Source organism: Lonchura striata, chromosome 1, assembly GCF_046129695.1.
Source record: "Lonchura striata isolate bLonStr1 chromosome 1, bLonStr1.mat, whole genome shotgun sequence".
Classification (NCBI taxonomy): domain Eukaryota; kingdom Metazoa; phylum Chordata; class Aves; order Passeriformes; family Estrildidae; genus Lonchura; species Lonchura striata.
Window position 1 is genome coordinate 12,567,684 of NC_134603.1, and position 17,466 is coordinate 12,585,149.

The 17,466-nt window shown below is 38.7% G+C and overlaps 1 protein-coding gene across 2 annotated transcripts in view; it reads left to right on the top strand.

Moving 5' to 3' along the window:
- The window catches only part of ATAD2 (ATPase family AAA domain containing 2), a 29,706-nt gene that overhangs the window by 1,624 nt on the left and 10,616 nt on the right, over positions 1 to 17,466 (top strand). For both annotated transcript variants that reach the window (XM_031504078.2, XM_021546575.3), the window contains exons 2-18: positions 2,802 to 2,941; positions 3,456 to 3,505; positions 5,237 to 5,390; positions 6,429 to 6,522; positions 6,973 to 7,021; positions 7,360 to 7,470; positions 7,926 to 8,004; positions 8,943 to 9,035; positions 9,929 to 10,037; positions 10,262 to 10,377; positions 10,983 to 11,157; positions 11,780 to 11,868; positions 12,211 to 12,370; positions 13,707 to 13,797; positions 14,205 to 14,519; positions 15,470 to 15,575; positions 16,869 to 17,052. In XM_031504078.2, the coding sequence (XP_031359938.1) occupies positions 2,853 to 2,941; positions 3,456 to 3,505; positions 5,237 to 5,390; positions 6,429 to 6,522; positions 6,973 to 7,021; positions 7,360 to 7,470; positions 7,926 to 8,004; positions 8,943 to 9,035; positions 9,929 to 10,037; positions 10,262 to 10,377; positions 10,983 to 11,157; positions 11,780 to 11,868; positions 12,211 to 12,370; positions 13,707 to 13,797; positions 14,205 to 14,519; positions 15,470 to 15,575; positions 16,869 to 17,052 (2,064 nt within the window). In that variant the 5' untranslated portion in view covers positions 2,802 to 2,852. The remainder of the gene's footprint in view (positions 1 to 2,801; positions 2,942 to 3,455; positions 3,506 to 5,236; positions 5,391 to 6,428; positions 6,523 to 6,972; positions 7,022 to 7,359; positions 7,471 to 7,925; positions 8,005 to 8,942; positions 9,036 to 9,928; positions 10,038 to 10,261; positions 10,378 to 10,982; positions 11,158 to 11,779; positions 11,869 to 12,210; positions 12,371 to 13,706; positions 13,798 to 14,204; positions 14,520 to 15,469; positions 15,576 to 16,868; positions 17,053 to 17,466) is intronic.

Here is a 17,466-nt window from a genome sequence, read left to right on the forward strand (position 1 = left end):
GGTTTTTTTACCCCCCCCCCCCCTTACAAAGAGTCATGGGATCTTCTTAAAGATCACAGCTTTGTTTTTGCAGTCTCCACTAGAAATGTTTGTCAGGAGCTCGTTCAGCCTTTGCACAGGAGGGAAGGCTGTGCAGCATTAGGCAGATAACACTGCTGGCATGTCATCAAGACAGGAATGAGGAAATTAAAGTTATGCCTGAAACCAAAGCAGAATCATAGTTATGAAACTGGTTGCAAGGTTGTTTTTTGGGTTTTTTCCTTCCTTTTTGTCAACCTTTCCTGTGCTTTGAAGTGAAGTCATCACCCCATTTATAGGATGCTGGGCTCTGTTGTGGGTCTGTGTATAAATAATGTAGAAGTGCTCCAAGAGAGATCATGAGAACTGGTGCTAGCTTCATGTTCAAGTCCTGATGCCTCTTTCGTGTCTTGATGTGCAAGGACATGGTAGTGGCAGCTTTTGGGGTTCTTTTCTGATATCAGCATATTGTCTATGTTTAGTTATACAGCTCATTTCATCCCTGGGCAGTAAGAAGCATACAACAGGAGATCTAAGGTTATCAAACATCTGCTGGTTTTATTCTCTTCCAGGCTTCCAGTCCCAGAAAGTTTCATGAGTGAGTCTCCCAGTGACATCCAAAGTGGCTACTACCCCTTTGGAAGCCCTGTTTCTCCAGGTCTATAACCCTACTTGGAGGTTTATAATTCCCAAAGCTGAACAAGTTTGTTCTTGTGAACTATATTTGAGTTCCCTTTTTGTCTGGGCATTCTTACCTGTATCAGAAACAATGTGATCAGCAGGACCAGGACAGTGATTCCTGTACTCAGCAATGGTGAGGCCACACCTTGAATCCGGTGTCTAGTTCTGACCTCTCAAGACAAGAAAGACATTGAGGTGTTAGAATGTATCCTGAGAAAGACAAGAGCTGAGAAAGGTCTAGAAAGTAATGAGGAGCAGATGAGAGGTGGGGGTATTTAACCTGGAGGCATGGAGACTCAGGGAAGACCTTATCACCCTCTACAACTACCTGAAAGGAGGTTGTGGGTGATCAATCTCTTCTCTCAGGTAACCTGTGGCAGACCAAGAGGACATAGCCTCTGGCTGCACCAGGAAAGGTTCCGGTTGGACATAAGGAAGAAATTTAACACAAAAAGGGTGGTTGAGTCTTGGAACAGGCTGCGGAGGGAAAGGCATCACCACCCCTGGAAGTGTTCAAGGAGTAACTGGATGTGGCACTGTGTGCTGTGGGATCCCCTTGGGGCCTGTAGAAGTGTGGGTGTCCAAGTGGTGTAGCAGGTCACTGACTGTTTCCTCCTGGATTGTGGCAGCTTCCTTCTGCTCTCTGTCCCTGTCTGGGTATCATGAGGACTGCTGGTCTTACTGTTGAAGACTGAGGCAAAGTACTTCTGCCTTTTCCTTATCCATTCATCCATTGCCATATGCCATTGCCTGTGCATCAAGTGAAGGATGGAGATTCTCTTTAGTCTTCCTTTTCTTGCTGATTTATTTGTACAAATGTTTTGTGTTGTCTTTTACAGCAGTAGTTAGATTAAATTGTGTTTGGGCTGTGGCCCTTGTAATTTTCTCCCTGCATAACCTTTCAACATCTTTGTGGTCCTTCTTCACTCATCATCTCCATCAGTCAGTGGAATTATCTCTTGGTAATATTAGTGTGAAGAAGTAGAATAGTCCAGTCTGTTTTCTGCCCTTTTTAGTGTGAGATTTAGTTTGGCATACTCACAATGAGACCTTGGGTTGTAAATGGAACAAGCTGCTTCCCATGGTCATCGCAGCTTTCCTCACATAGTAAAAGTCGATAGCATCCTCCTTGCAGAAACATCAATGTGAACAAGATGAACATCCATGAAGAACTATATGCTGAGTTCCCTTTGGTTTTCTGTGGATAAATGCTACCCTCTGCAAGGAAGTATTTTTATATCCCTCTGAATGCCATTATAAATGGAACAGAGACAGGAGGAAAACTCTTCCAAAAAGATCTTAATCCCAGTACTAGGAATTTTTTTTGTTGGATTAAAGCTATAGAAATCTAGCAGAAATGAACCCCCTTAGGTTCCAGCTGCTCCTCAGAGATCAGAAGAGCTGGGGGCAGCTGGGCCTAAGCTGTGATTATAGCCCATTGGACACTGGCTGCCTGGCCGAGTTCAGTAGGCACTTGCAGGATCCAGATTTGCAAATAGGGCAGGTAATTGAAGTGACAGGAAAGCAGATTCTGAATTGCTGGTGGTAAATGCACCAGCTACAGAGTGTTAAAATATGCTGTTACAGAAGGAATAGTTACAGAGATCTATTAGCAGTAGATATAAGTGAATATTCCCAGGTCTGTTCCAAGACAGTTGGGAAGCACAAAGCTCACCTGAAAGTGTCCCTTCAGGGATAAGGAGTGACACAGTCCATCAGCTGATCCAAAGCAAGCAGAGGGACTTTCCTCTCTCTCTTTTGCTTATTTGGTTGGTTGTTGTTGTTTTGGGGTTTTTTTGCCCCAAACCCCTCCTTTTGTAGTGTAATTTTTGGCCCTTCCCAAGGGGTGGAACAACTGCATGTTATAGGTGAGATTTTGGTTACTGGGATCACTGAACCAATTTTGAAATCAAAGATTTTGGGTCTTTTCTTGGAAATGTGGTGTGGTTTTTTTCATCAGAGCTACTTCTTGGTGCAGAAGTAGTTCGAGGCTTCCCTGCCATTAGTTGGCAACTCTCTTGAATCATGAGTGTAACAGACTAACCTTGATGGAATTAGGCAATAGGTGCTTCAGATAAATACATGCTTCATTCTTTTCCTAGAAATTTTCCTCTGGCAACACTGAATGTTTCAATGGACACTCTTCAAGATCGATGAGAAAAAGCATGCTGCACTCTTCAGACTCTAGCTTTGACAAAAGCATGGAAATATTAAGTGAAAATGTCAATCGACACTTTTCAAGGTATTGTATTTCTCAGTGTTCAATCTCTATTTATAAAGTCATAGAATGAAAAGCAAAAGTGAAAGCATGCACAGTGAGTCACATCATGATAAATCTACACCTAAAAACCCACAAGGGAATAAGAATATGTTAATGTGTCAGTGTCTTAGGACTAGAAACACTCTTCATAGTAAAAGTGTTCTGCTTCTATAAAAGGCGTGCATCTCCTCCCAGGTCCTTGGAGATTCTCTCCTTCACTTTGGTTACTGAGATATTACCTGCTCTGTTGAGACATCAAGATGAGCAAGATGGGAAATACCTGTCCTTAGAGAGCTGCGTGCATATGCTACACAGCGGACTCGGGATCCAAATTTTCCCTGGAGTCTACAGGCTTTTCTTTGCATGACATGGAGCACCAGATTAAAGTTCCCCAGTGCTGAGGGTGAAATGTGCTATGCAATGTGATTTGATACTTTTGTACAATGCTTCTAATACAATTCGGTTCTCCTTTCTTCTCTTCTCTTTCTTAATGTAGGCAGTTGGAAAAGCCAAAATCGGGCCCAAAGAAGGAAGACTATAAACAAGGTATGTAGTATAATTCCTTAGGGATTCCTTTTTAACCAGCTTTCTGAGAAGGATGCATTTGGTCACTTTGTCCCTTTACCTTGGCCCCAAAAATTTCTGAACTCGTCAGCCAAAATCACCTGAAATAGTGGGAATATATATAACAAAGAGAGGATTTTCCAATGAGTTTTTTGAAAAGAGATGCAAATAGGAGGAGATGCTATTAATTCCTTTCAGCCTTGGGAAGTATGCAGTGTGAATTCCTGAATTTTTAGGCCTTAAAGAATCTGTTCCTTAGCTCATGTTTCTTTGTGTCAATGATTTTTCTGGTGTCTGCAGAACTGGTTACCTTTGCAGGTTAACTATAAATCAGTCTTTCAGGTAGGAGGGGATGTTGCAGTACTGTACACAAGTCCATTATAAAGTAATTCACACTGGCATGGGGAAGGTGTCCCTGAAGTTGAACATTTCACCTTTGAACCAACTTGTCATGCTGAGTACACAAGCAGGCTTGATGCTATGATGTCACTTTGTGGCATCTAGGAAAATCCTTTAGCTCCAGGCAGCATTGTGCCAGGTACAGGTGAATGTGGGAAGTGACTCAAAATGCACTTTGTATGTAGGAACTCAAGTTCTTCTTGGGTAATGTAAATTATCATTTACTGAGCTCAAAGTTAGTTTTATAGTTGGTGGTGATGAGATCAACCTACCTACTTGTGTTTAAAAAGATGAGGTGATACATCTGTTACTCTCTCACTGACCTCTCTTAACTGTTGTAATGATAGTACAAGTAATGAACGCATAGCAAAGGATGCTATCTGGTAAATATTGGGCAGATCTCTTTTAAAGCAAGCAAAGTTCTTACTTTAGTTCTTGTGGTTTTGAGTTCTTTATAATCAGTTTATCTTGAGGAATTTCTTCTAGGGTTTTTGTGTCATGGTGCAGAAAATGAAAATTTTGCATGCTTAGACAGTGTACTGTTGCCCTGATTTTTAAAAGTATTAACTTTACTTTTCTACTTCTTCTGAAAGTTTTAAAGTTTTCATAAAACTTCTTTAGCCTTCTGATAATGTTTACATATTGAGAGTCAGAGTTCCCACACAATTTCATGTATAAATAAAATAGTTTACATGTTTCTCTGTGAGTGCAGAGAAATTACTGATTAATCTTTAGACCAGTGTAGTTAGAGAAGTAGTAATTCCATCCTCCAATCCACGGTCACGTTTAAAATTCTATAAATACCAAATGTTTGAATAAAACTAAGTCTTTTTCTCTTTTAGACTTACCAAGCTTCTGTGTACTCATTTCATGTCCAATAACAACAGTGTACCAAAAACCAGGCATCTTTAGAAGAGACCTCTCACATAAGCAATTTTTAGAAAACACTGTTAGATACAATTTTACATAAATGGAGGGAAAACACCTTAGAGGTAGGCATTTCTTACTTTCACCTTCCCAGAGAGAACTAACTGGAATAAATTTGCCTCCTACATGGAACAAAAGCTGGGTGTTTGTTTTCATCAGCTTGGCTTTCCAGTCTACTAAAAAGCTGCTATACAAATCAGACTTTTAAATACATAGTTTAAGCAGAAGTACTTTAAGCTGAATGCTGTGATCACAAAAATAACTTCCAATTCAGTATTTACATTTTTAAAATACAAGGTGGGGGGTGTTATATTTTCCTAGAGCAAGAGTGAAATAAAGGGATTGACATATTTTCCATCACAGAAAGGTTTATGTGTTACATTTTAGTGTCCAGAACACTAAAGACCAGAGCTGATGCAAAAGCTGCAGAGCAAGTCAATGAAGAAAATGGGGATTTGGAGGTTCGCCGCAGCTGCAGACTTCAACAAAGCCGTTACAGCAATACAAATGAATCTGTTTTGTTTGACAAACTTATAACAAAGTAAGGAGGTTTTTCTCACCATCTTGCAAAGCTACTACAATGAGCCGCATTAGCAACCCTTTGTACTATGGCAAAATATTGGCTAGGGACTTTCTCCTTTTAACAACAGAAAAAGATTTTGTTTTTCCTAGCAGCAGGAGCTATCTGCATTCACTGGTCAGGCTGAGACTTCCGATGAGCTGCTATGTATGTGCTATATCTGAGTGATCAGATGTTAAGAAGAAATTATTTACTGTGATGGTGGTGAGGCACTTCAATAGGTTACCTGGAGTAGCTGTGGATGCCACCTCCCTGGAAGTGTTCAGGGTCAGGTTGGGGCTTTGAGCAACCTGGTCTGGTATGTATGGGCTGGGTTGGTTTATGTGTTGTGAACCAAAACAATCAGTTTACATTATGATTTTTAGTAGATTTAACTTAAGATACTAAGGAAAATTGGATACTAGCAAAGTGAAGCAATCCAAGGGTTTCTACCTGTCTGTGGCTTAATTCCCTCAGTGAAGCTCAAACTAAATTCGTTTTCTGAAAGGTTTGCAAAGTGTAACAGCAGTAAGACGTTGTGTCTAGCATAAGTAGTCATTGAAAATCAATGTGAAATTTAAATAGCAGTGTAGAGAAGCAATCTGTTGTCTGAGGAAGGCTGTGAACCAAGTGACTCAGTGCTATCATGCAGAGCAACCAAAGTGCTATGAAAAACTGCCATAATTTCTTTGTTAATATACTGTGATCTTCAGAATTCTTTTTTCCTACTAAAATAGTTGGAGTTTTTACTGTATTCATCAAGAGAGGGAAATAAATCTGAAAACAATGCATAATACTTGCATATGCATATACTTGCATGTACTCATACATTTGTTCTTAATTATCTCTATAAAAAAGTAAACATTTGACCTAATTTTTAAGTAGCATTGAAAAATTTGGCTAAGTGTCAATGACTTGCATTGTGCACACTGTATTAAAATATGATGGTTGTGTGCTGTTCTAAATGGGCTTTTTTGTACTTGCCTATTTTTACTTTCATATGTCACCTTTGTATCTTAGTACTGCAGAGGCAGTCTTGCAAAAACTGGATGACATGGAGAAGATGCGTAGACGGCGAAGGATGGGAGACCTGGAGGAGTTCCACGACACAGAAGTAGATACTAATTTATTTTTCTGTTTTTATATAAGTAGGATATTTAACACAGGGAGATGATTTCCCTTTCTCAAGAGGATCTCATGTTTCAGTGATAGACAGCAATCATATTTCTTCTCTTACAGTTTTGCTTTATTAAATTAAGTTAGTCTGCTGTCCTTTTGAATGGCAGTCACTTTGTTTTCTAAACATTGTCATGGCCTGCTTTCATAGATTTTTTTTTTCTTGGATCTGCATTCCTATTTTAGAGTGGAAACCCTTGTTATTAATCTTACTAATCCTGGGTTCCAGAATGATGTTCCTGTTCTCTCTTGGTGTACAATAATTAAATATTCTGTGTATATAGAATGCCTTGATAATGATACTGTTTAGACACCAAATATGCCCACAGGTTTTCTGCTTATTTGTGACTGATCTTTTGTGGTTTTGTTGTTTTTTTTTTTTTTTAAGGAAAGCCTTGATACGGAAAGGACTGATGAAGAAATAGCTGATAATCAAGGTAGCATTGTTGGATAAGTCTGTTTTAAGTTTTCTTGACTATGGTCTAGCCAAAAGCTTTGTCTTAAATAATTGAGGTGGGATTAATTACTGGGTGTTTTTCATCTATTGAAAAGAATTTGTGCTGCTACTGATATTACAAGCCACAGTCACAGACTCTAGGGCTGTAGCATAGTGAGCTCAAAACAGGTTTTCAGTGGAAGAGAAGTTGTTGTTTGTCCAAAGCGCTTACAGCAGGAGAGGTTGTGGACTGGTGGAAATACATGAGATATAGTGCATTCTGAATTTAATGTAATTTGCAACAGTACTTAAACAGTGCAACATAATATTGATGTGCAGGGAGTTCCTCAGAAGAAAGTGAAGCCAAAGAAGATGATGGTGAAGACACTCGAAAGCGTTACTTCTTTCGGCAGAGGAAAACTGTTGAGCGCTATCAAGCTCCATTGCAAAGTAGGTTATAGGCACAGCTTCTCTTAAGAGCTAATTTCTTGCATGTAAGTGAGAGTGTTGTGGGGTTTTTTAAGAATGAAAATACATACATACACTCAACTTGTATTCTTTCCTGCAATTTTGTTAAATGCATATACCCTCTGTGCATTCTATCTCTTTGCTTTTTGGCATCCTTATTGTTTTTCAATAAAAATGCTGCCTATGTACCCTTGAAAGAATAGTAATTAAACAGACTTGATGACCTTCTTCTAGTAGTTTTCAATTTGTAAAACTCAGGTGCGTATGTTTTTGCTTTTAGTATGCATTGATTTTAAGAAACAACCTTTCTCCTCACCCTTGAAGCTTCCCCAGAACTTAGAGATGGGTGATACACATCCCATTCTCCACCTCTTTTAGAATCCTGCTTTCTCTTAGACTTGTTTGTAACATTATTCCAATTTTTTTACTTTCAACAGAACCAAGGCAACGTAAGAGGTATTTTTCAGACAGGCCTTCACCTGTCAGACAGAGAGATTCATGCAAGGGAACTAACAGGTATGAGTTCGGTTAGTGATAATTCTTACTCAGTAGTGCTGTCAGTCACATGACTGAATACTGCTTTCAAGGGTTTTTGGACTCCTGGTAATTAGATATTAAGAGTATGGTTATTGCTGTGGTAGTCTGAGGGTATAAAAAAAGCAAATATTGGGGGAAAGCCCATCTGTTTCATTGGCCATTAGATTTTATTAGAAAATGCAATTTTTATGGTGATGATGAGGGTTATGGCTGAGATTGTGTAATTGAATTAATTTGTTCTGGAATTGAAGCCAAAATCTCCCGCTGAAAAATCTCAGACTGTTATATCTTGAGGAATGCAAATTACTTTCTTAAAACTGAAAACAATTTAGTTAGAGTATGGAAGTTTTAATGAATTTTTTTTAACCACTCTGGTACTGATTCTAGTTTCCCTTTGGAATCAGTTCCAGTTTCTGTATGAAACTATAAAGCAAGCAAAATGTTAAATGAAATTCTAACTTAAAAATTGCAATAGTAATGACAAATAGGTTTAGCATCCTGCAAGTGTTGAATGCCACTCCTTGCTAGATAGGAGCGCTTTATTTAGCATCCTTGAAATCAGGCAGTTATGGAAGGACAGTTTTGAAATCAGATTTTGAAATTAGGAGGTTGGTGTTTCACAGAGTAGATACATAATGCTAAGTGAAGCTTGATTTGTGGGTGAGAGCTTGTGGACAAAAAGAGTAACTTGGTTAAGAAATTTCTTTGCACATGGGTTAAACATTTTATCTTCCTTATAAAAATGAAATTTTGCTGTCACTAAGAAAATCACATAATGTAGTTTGAAATGAGGTTCCTAAGAAGTACAGTAATCTGGAAATTTACTAGATCTCAAAGTAAATTGAGACAGTGATCACTTCAATTGTGATATTACTTACCGTTTATTTTAATTTTTTTAATTGTTTGAATGTTTGCAGACGGAGACACACAGTCCCCAGCAGTGATTCCTCTTCGTCATCTGATGATGAAGAGGATTTTGAGAAGCAGAGGAAGAACAGAAATTTAAGAAGGTTAATGCAATTGGAGAACAGGGGAGGAAGGAGACTACTTGGGAGGACTTTACATCTTCCTAACTGTGATGCGTTAACTATCATCATCTTGTTCAGTTTCAAAATTCTGGGAATTGTATCTGTTGATACAACTGTAACTGGACTCTCTACAACCGGATTTTTAGAATTGATTTTAATAAGCAGTTTGATTTCTAGGTGGGAAGGGGGCTAGCAACACTGAAATTTCTTAATGTAAAATTCTGCTGCTCCTGTGCTTTACAGTAGCTGATTCACAGAGAAAGCAACTATAACAGAAGATGTTATAAATAGAGGAAATGACGGGTATTTGGTTTCTTAACAAATGCCCTAGAAAAACTATTTTAATAACAGTCTAACAGATATGTTTTCAGCCTGATATCTCAGATTTCTTTCAGAGTAGTCTGTTAGCACACAGGTTCCAAGGGAAGCCTTTATAATGTTAAAACCAACTAAAATAAGTATCATCTTGGACTGTAACATTTTGAATATAGAGGTTAAAAGTATTTGAAAAGTATCGGTGTGTTTGGGGGTCAGGAGGGGCAGTTTTCTTCCTCGCAGGAATCATTGTCAGTCCAAGGTCTGCAAATAAGGAGTATCTTGTTTTAAGCTTGTATTCCTACATATGATCTGTTGACTGGCATGTATATTTATAAAGTGCTAAGAGTTGTTAAAATAATTAACTCAGTTTAATATCTGGAGTGACCATTTTCCTTTCTTTACTTGTGGGCATAAAGCAGCTGGAACGATTATTTAACAATTCAGGAAGTTTACACTCATTTATAAGATCTTTTGCATTCACTTGCTATTATTAGGAAATCAAAAATCCACATTGTAAGTTAGAAAGCGCTTTTCTTTTTCTCCTGAATTCAAATCAGGTCTCTTCCTGTCAACTTTCGGAAAAATGACTTAAAGGGAGTTCCTAAAGATCACATGAAAATCAGAGCAAGTCTGGCTGATGTTGATCCAGTGCAAATAGATTGTTCAGTAAGTGGTTTTACTTCATTGTGTCAGTGAGGCATTTTCAGTAATTATGAAAGCTTTTGTACAGTAATGTGCTATCTATTAACTGCCTTGGCTTACAGTTTTGTTTCAAGCAGTTTGAAAATTGGCATGAATGTTTCCTTTGTGTTGACATCTAATTTCTGATGGAACTTTATCCAGCTTGCAGCTTTAACATCTAAAATGTCTTCTGTTGTCTTTATCTCTAGGTACGATTTGATTGCGTTGGCGGTCTTGCTGACCACATTTCCGCTTTAAAAGAGATGGTTGTTTTTCCATTGCTTTATCCAGAAGTCTTTGAGATGTTCAAAATTCAGCCTCCAAGGTAAGGGTTGCCATTTAAAACTCTAAATTCTAATTTGCCTATTTTCAGGACAATATTCAGCTGAAATACTGTTATGTTTCCACACTTCAGAATCTTAACTGTTGGTGCTTTTGGGTTCTTTTAGCAGTAGAATAAAATTAATGTTTTAAAAAAGGATAGAATCCAGCATGTAGGTTCAAAGATTTGCAGTGTGGTGAGACTATGTCTTAAGTGTCTTGCCTTCAAAAATGGGGAGGCAGAGTGGTTTTGAGTTCTACATGCAAGTGGACTCAAACAGCCTGCAAGTGTTAGTCAGCTGCAGTTTTGTTTAGTGGATGTCCAATTGTCTGTCCCATCAACTCTTTTTTCAAAAGTTCCAGTATCAGCTTTACAATTGATTGGACTTGTAACTAGAACCTTGCTGTGCTTGGGCTAAAAATGCATCTGTCCACTCAGTGATGGTATATTGAAATAGGACTTCAGATTCTTTGTTTTCAGTAACTTTAAAAGTATAACAAACAATGAAAAGAGCTTTAAGAGAGAACAGTTGTGTGCTTCAGGGATGAGGGTGTTCATAGGTACTTTTCTATGATATTTTTCGTATGTGAATTTTTTTAAAATTGCAGAGGTTGTCTATTCTATGGCCCACCAGGGACTGGAAAGACATTGGTTGCTCGTGCACTTGCTAATGAATGTAGCCAAGGTGACAGGAGAGTAGCCTTTTTTATGAGAAAAGGTGCTGACTGCCTGAGTAAATGGGTCGGGGAATCGGAACGACAGCTTCGTTTGTTATTTGATCAGGTAAGTTTAAATAATGCATTATGTTCTGTCTGAGTTGTAACTAACTTTCTGTGGTCAAGAGCAAATTTTTTCTTTTTTCCTCAACTCCTTCCATTGAAGTGTGATTGTCAGGGTTTCATTTTTCAGTAACATTTTTAGAGGCTGTAAGTCTTGAGATTAATTAGGAAAAGTTAGTAAAGCAGTCAAGAGAACCTTGCAAAGCAACACACACCCCCAACTCTTTGCCTCAGGAAAGAAAAATCCAAACAGCTGCAAAAAAGGTTTCAAGAAGTGGTGATTTTTGATCAGAGGGAAATAAATGCAGGCTGTGAAAGCATTTTGAAAATGGTAACAAAGCTTGCTTCCAGAACCTGTCACACAGTTAAATCCCAGCTCTGTTCTTGGTGGTTGCCAAATAGCTGTAAAAACCAGTGGTGTGATTTGTGGGTTTCAGTGGGTTGACCTATGTTCCTGCCTTTTGTTACTCATGACACTGCACTACTTTAGATCAATGAGTAGAAATCCCTGATGCTGGTCTGAAAAATCTCCTTCCAGTGACTTTGCAACCACAGTGTTGTTTGTGCATTTCTCCTCCAAACAGTGCTGTTTTACTGATGTCAATATTCCTGTGTTCTCACTGTAGGCCTACCAGATGAGACCTTCAATTATTTTCTTTGATGAGATTGACGGTCTTGCTCCTGTACGGTCCAGTAAACAAGACCAAGTTCATAGGTAGGGCATGTTTTCTATCAACATAGAAGCTGCTTGATCTTTGTGAAAATAAGACCATAACCTATTTAACTTGATGTAACACATTAATTTATCCTGAAAACTAGTAATTCAGTACTACTTAATTTCAGATAATCTTTAAATAGTAATTAAAAACAATTCACTAAATTTGCTACCACCACGAGGTCTGTGTTACCTTATCTATTTTGTTATGTCTTAAAATGATTTGTCTTTTTTCTAGTCAGCATTTTATCAATAAGAGCTCATCTTTTATGAGTGAGCACTGGTCATTATGTGGAATTGAAGAAAATTAACTGCTGAGTAAAAACTGTATTCTTCTCTTAGCTCTGTTGTATCAACACTTCTGGCACTTATGGATGGCTTAGACAGCAGAGGAGAGGTTGTGGTAATTGGAGCCACCAACAGGCTGGATTCTATAGATCCTGCTTTGCGAAGACCAGGACGCTTTGATCGAGAGTTTCTCTTCAGCTTGCCAAACAAAGAGGTCAGAACTCCAACTCTACCTCAGTGCTTAATGTGGCAGAGTCCATCTTTGTAACAAACCCCTGCAACACAGCAGGATTGTGGAACAGTGAAAGTCTCCTCAGTATTGTACTGCTTGGACAAAAGAGGGCTCACTGGAGAGACTATGCTGTACTGTGGAGGGCAGACCTGGCACTGAATATGTATCATTAAAATGATTGTAATAGGTAGTTAGTCCTCTAATTATTAGTTTTGGTTTCTGTACGACCAGTGAAGAAAATGGGGTGCTGCTACTCACCAAAATGTTTAAAAATTACTTTATGAATTAGTTAAGAAGAAATGCTGTAGCACTGTGAGATTGAAAGAAATGGTGTGCAAACAAGAATTCTTTTTTAGTAGCAAAAGCTTTGATCCAGGCTGGTGCTGGAACCGATTAAGCATGTTAGGAACTGATGTTCTTACTGACACTCGGCAATAGAGACTTGGACAAAAATGTGAAGTCACTGCACAGGTGCAGGGCTAGTGAATCTTCTAGTTCAATGACAGTAGGCAATTAAGAAATATTGTGGGTGGGGGTAGCAAGCAAAACTGGAATGCAATTCTTGTGATTTCTTTCTGGCTGTCACTGGTGTAGTTCTTTTTCTTAGCACTTTCTGGAAAGTGCATTTAACACAAACATTTTTCTCCAGTTTTTATATACTCTCAGGAACAGTAGAGGAAGTGCCATGAAACAGATCTAATACACACTTCCCCACTGTGGAAGAATTTTAGAAACCTGCCATAATAAGTCTGTGTGCCACAAAATACTTCAATGAAAATCCTGCTAAGATCAGAGATGGAGATAGACAACATTTGACATTTTCTGTATGAGTGACAGTAATTTGAGTAATAATTATTGTTCTACTTGATAGTAACAGTAGCAACTGGGAATGGAGTGCTAGGATTGTTTTCCTTGCGTGAACTGTCAGAAGAGCAAATTTGATTAACTAATTGACAAAATGAAATTTTGCTGAATTTGAAAGAATTTTCTGTAAAAAACCTGTTTGCGGCTAAGTTTGGGGTTTTTTACTACAGTATTTTCTTGTGGATCTCACACTTGTGAAAACTCACTTTTTTATGGAAGATATAAATGCCTTTTACTTCATTGCAGCTCCCAGCAAGATTTCAGTGTAACAAATTTAGAACCAGGAAATTTCCTGCTTGAAAAAACAGAGCATATTAATTGACCCTTAAAATACTTCAGAGTTTAGCAGATGAGAAAAGTATTTGTGTTAGTGTGAGGGTTTTGGGCGTTCTGTGTTGTGGTTGTTTTAAGAGAAAATTTAGGGCAAACTAAAATACAAGTGTTTTGTTTTCAGGCAAGAAAAGAGATTTTCAAAATTCACACACGAGACTGGACGCTGAAGCCATTGGACAAGTTTCTTGAAGAGCTGGCTGAGAAATGTGTTGGTGAGTTTGAAAACACTGTAGGTTGCTGTATGGCTGAGTTCTGGGGAACCAGTGAGTTCTTGTGCCTTGCTGTGGAGCAAGGCAGTGATGCATCTAGCATGTCTTGGGAGCAAACCAAGACAGATGCTGCTTTCAATTTTATTTTTTTTCTCTCAGACCACTGAATGGGTTTAGGCCATCCTTCTCAGGAGTAAAATTTTGACTAGGGGGCTGTTTCCTTAGTGCAAGATACCAGGCTTGAGGCACATGTCAAAACTTCTCTGCAGTGCATTAATTCTTTAAGTTATCTCTTACCCTCTTAATTTTTGGCTGCATGCAAAGTCTTTCATTGTACTTTGGAATTTTTGGCCTTGACTTCGGTGTTGCCTGGTCTTGACATAACGTTTGATTCTTGTTTTGTTCCTTAGGATACTGTGGTGCCGATATTAAAGCCTTATGTGCTGAAGCTGCACTCTGCGCTTTGCGCCGCCGCTATCCTCAGATATATGAAAGGAGTGAGAAACTGCAGTTAGACATTTCTTCAATTAAAATAACAGCAAAGGATTTTGTCATGGCCATGCAGAAGACTGTTCCAGCTTCACAAAGGGCTGTGGCTTCACCTGGGCGAGCACTGTCACCTATTTTAAAACCACTGTTAGAAAACACATTGGAAAGAATTTTACAAGCCTTACAGAGAGTGTTTCCTCACGCAGAGCTTGCACTGAAGAGGGACCAACAGCAAGGTATAACAACATCCATTCATTTAAAATTCTGCCAAAGCTAAAGCTTCTGATATGTGCAATAACACACATAAACCCCCTCAGCCATAATGACAGTTCAGTTTTATAACCTGGATGTGCAGAGTGCTGGATGGCAGCTATGAGTGACTTGAAATACAGTGTTTTAGTTGTACTTTAGGACTTGGCTCCCATAGCATAAGTGAGCTCATGCTCCTTGCTGCATCAGCCTTAATCGGGTTTAGTTTGTCAGTTGGTGAGAACAAATCAATATTGATACACTCTCCCTTGATTAATGGAGGTCTGTGAATAGTTAGTTCCTATGCTAATCTCTGGAGAGTGCTCTCCCAGTATCAATCCTGATAGAGCTGGGATTAATTGTACTGATGAATGCACAAACAGAGGTAGAGACCCACCAACACAATGAAAGCACTGGGGCTGGGAGATGGATAATTGCACCCCCTCTCTGTTGTCCACCTCCCATTATCTCCTCCTTTTGTGATCTTCAAGAAACCTTATTTAGAAGTTGTGTGGGTCTCTAGTTCTGGACAAATAGAAGTCTGTGGTCATGACATTCACTTAATTTCCTCATATCTGGTGGGAGAACCTGTTTCAAAAAGCAGTGATCTCATTGGGTTTTTAAGGTGTCTAGGAAGTACAGAAGTTGTTCCTAATCAAATTTATTCCAAGGGAAGAAAAACTCTGAGGTTTTTGTCAACAGAGAAACCTGTCAACAGAGATGCAAATTGTGGGACATAAGACAGCTTTGTAGAAACTGTGCGATCTTACATCTGGGGTAGAATGAACCCTTCAGAAAATAGCATTTAGTGTATGCCCTCAAACAAAATACAAGAGAGTGGTTTCCTGCACTGATTTCAAAGGTGAATTAATGCAAGAGTGAGATTTGAAATATTCAGGAAAGTCAACAAAGCTCTCATCTTTAAATCCTATTTTAGGAAATTATGTGATTGATAGTGAAGAGGAATCACCATCAATCTTTGAAGAGAATCCAACTCATAAAATACCTGATCGTGAAAAGGCAGAATTCCTCGCTTTAAACAGGTCTTGTTGGTCCCCTTTATGTTTACATTTTTAAGATGGCTGGGTCTGTAAACTGTTTTGTTGTGAGGGGTGCTGGCTGAAGGAGTGATGAGTGTGTGGGGTTGGTCAATAATTGCAAGAAGTAAGTGTGAAGATCCAACTGGGCACTAATGTTCTAACTGAATAAACTGCCCTGGCCCATCAAACTGACTGACCTAGCCCTACTTGCCTAAGTCAAAGTGGTCCACAGATTATTAGAACATGCTGGTTTAATCCAAAGGTTCAAGACCCAAAAAATGTGCTGTCTGCCCTTTTAGCTTAAAAGAACCCTAAGGATTTGTGTAGCCATATTCTTCCCTTCTGCCTTCCAAGATTGTTAAATAAGAAATTAAATTGAGAAATGGCTTGTTAAAACACTGTGTGAAAAACCATGTCTGCATTTCCTACCTTTAACCTACAGAGTTTGTTGATCTTTTGATGTTTTATTGTGGAAGTTGTATAAATCAACAGCTGAAGCAGTAGATTATTGTTGTCACTGTTGAGTCAGTTATTCTTCTCCCTTTCTATTGCTGTGCTGTCCAGAAAATGTAACCTGCTGAGCTTGATCTCTAAGATCTTTGACTTCAGCAAGTAAAGGTACAATAGTCGTAAGGTAGAAAAACCCACAACCTCTTCACAAGTGTGTTTCATGCTCATAGAACAAGATGATTAGGAAATTAATAGACAGTTCAAAGAGGAAACTGTAGTAGTAATTTAACCAATCTAATTGTGTGCTTCTTCAGATACAGCTAATGTGTTTTTCCTACTGCTATTTTTTTTCCTAGAAATGTTGGTATGCTTCTTCCTTACCACTGTCTTCAGGCACTACAGCCATATTTTAGCTAAACTGGGCAGGTGTAGAGATCTCAGTTTCCTAATGTCAAGACCCATTGAAAATGGTAGTGAACATGGAGTGAAGAGACCCAGATTGGTTTGTGCATAGAAAAGAAAGAGTTCTTGTTCTGCCCCATGTCAGGTCACTGACCAGTTTTGTGTGTGTATTGGCTGGGCAGCTTCCCTGAAGGATTTAAGAGGTCTTACTTAGCCCAGCTAAAGGAATGGCAGACATGCTGGGGCCTGGCAGGATATCTTAGTGGAGGCATGGTACCAGTTCTTGAGAAAATAGGCTTTGATAGTCTTCCTAATCAGACTAGCTTATTATTTGGTGGAACATGGAGTGTTTTAACCAAAAAAAAAAGCATATAGAAAAAAAGTCAACATCTGTGTGCCTATTAATCACTTGTTTTTAAACTTGTTTTCTTCTTACTATTAAAGAAATCCTCGTTGCCAGCCAACATCTTTCAGGCCACGGTTCTTATTAGTTGAAGATCCAGGGTGTGGGCAGGCTTTTCATCTGGCACCTGCAGTAATCCATGCCCTAGAGAAGTTTCCTGTTTATACACTAGACCTGCCTGCTTTGTTTGTTAGCATCACATCCCCAGAAGAAACATGTGCACAGGTATATTTTTTCTCATTAATCTGGTATGACTTACAAACTGAATATAAACTGTATGTAAATTTGTGAAATAAGCAAAATTCATTGTTAATGGAGGAGGCCTGGTTGGAATAGGCTTTTATGTTTACTTCTGTCTGGAAATCCACTTTTTTCTTAGATGGAATGATACTGTATAAGGATGGTATTCATAGTCATGTTTTAATTTTTAAAGGAAGCAGTGAGGGTGTTGCTAGTAGCTCAGGAAGATGGGAGATGCTGCTCATAAAGCACTCTATGTGACAAAAAGTCCTGCTGGTCTGTGTTGGATCCAGGAAGTTTTCATTGCTTCTTAAGCCTCTGTGCTCTCAGTAGATGGCTCTGAATCAGCCTGATGGCATCATGCACTTTCTGAAGCTCTGTTTTTTATTATATTCATAG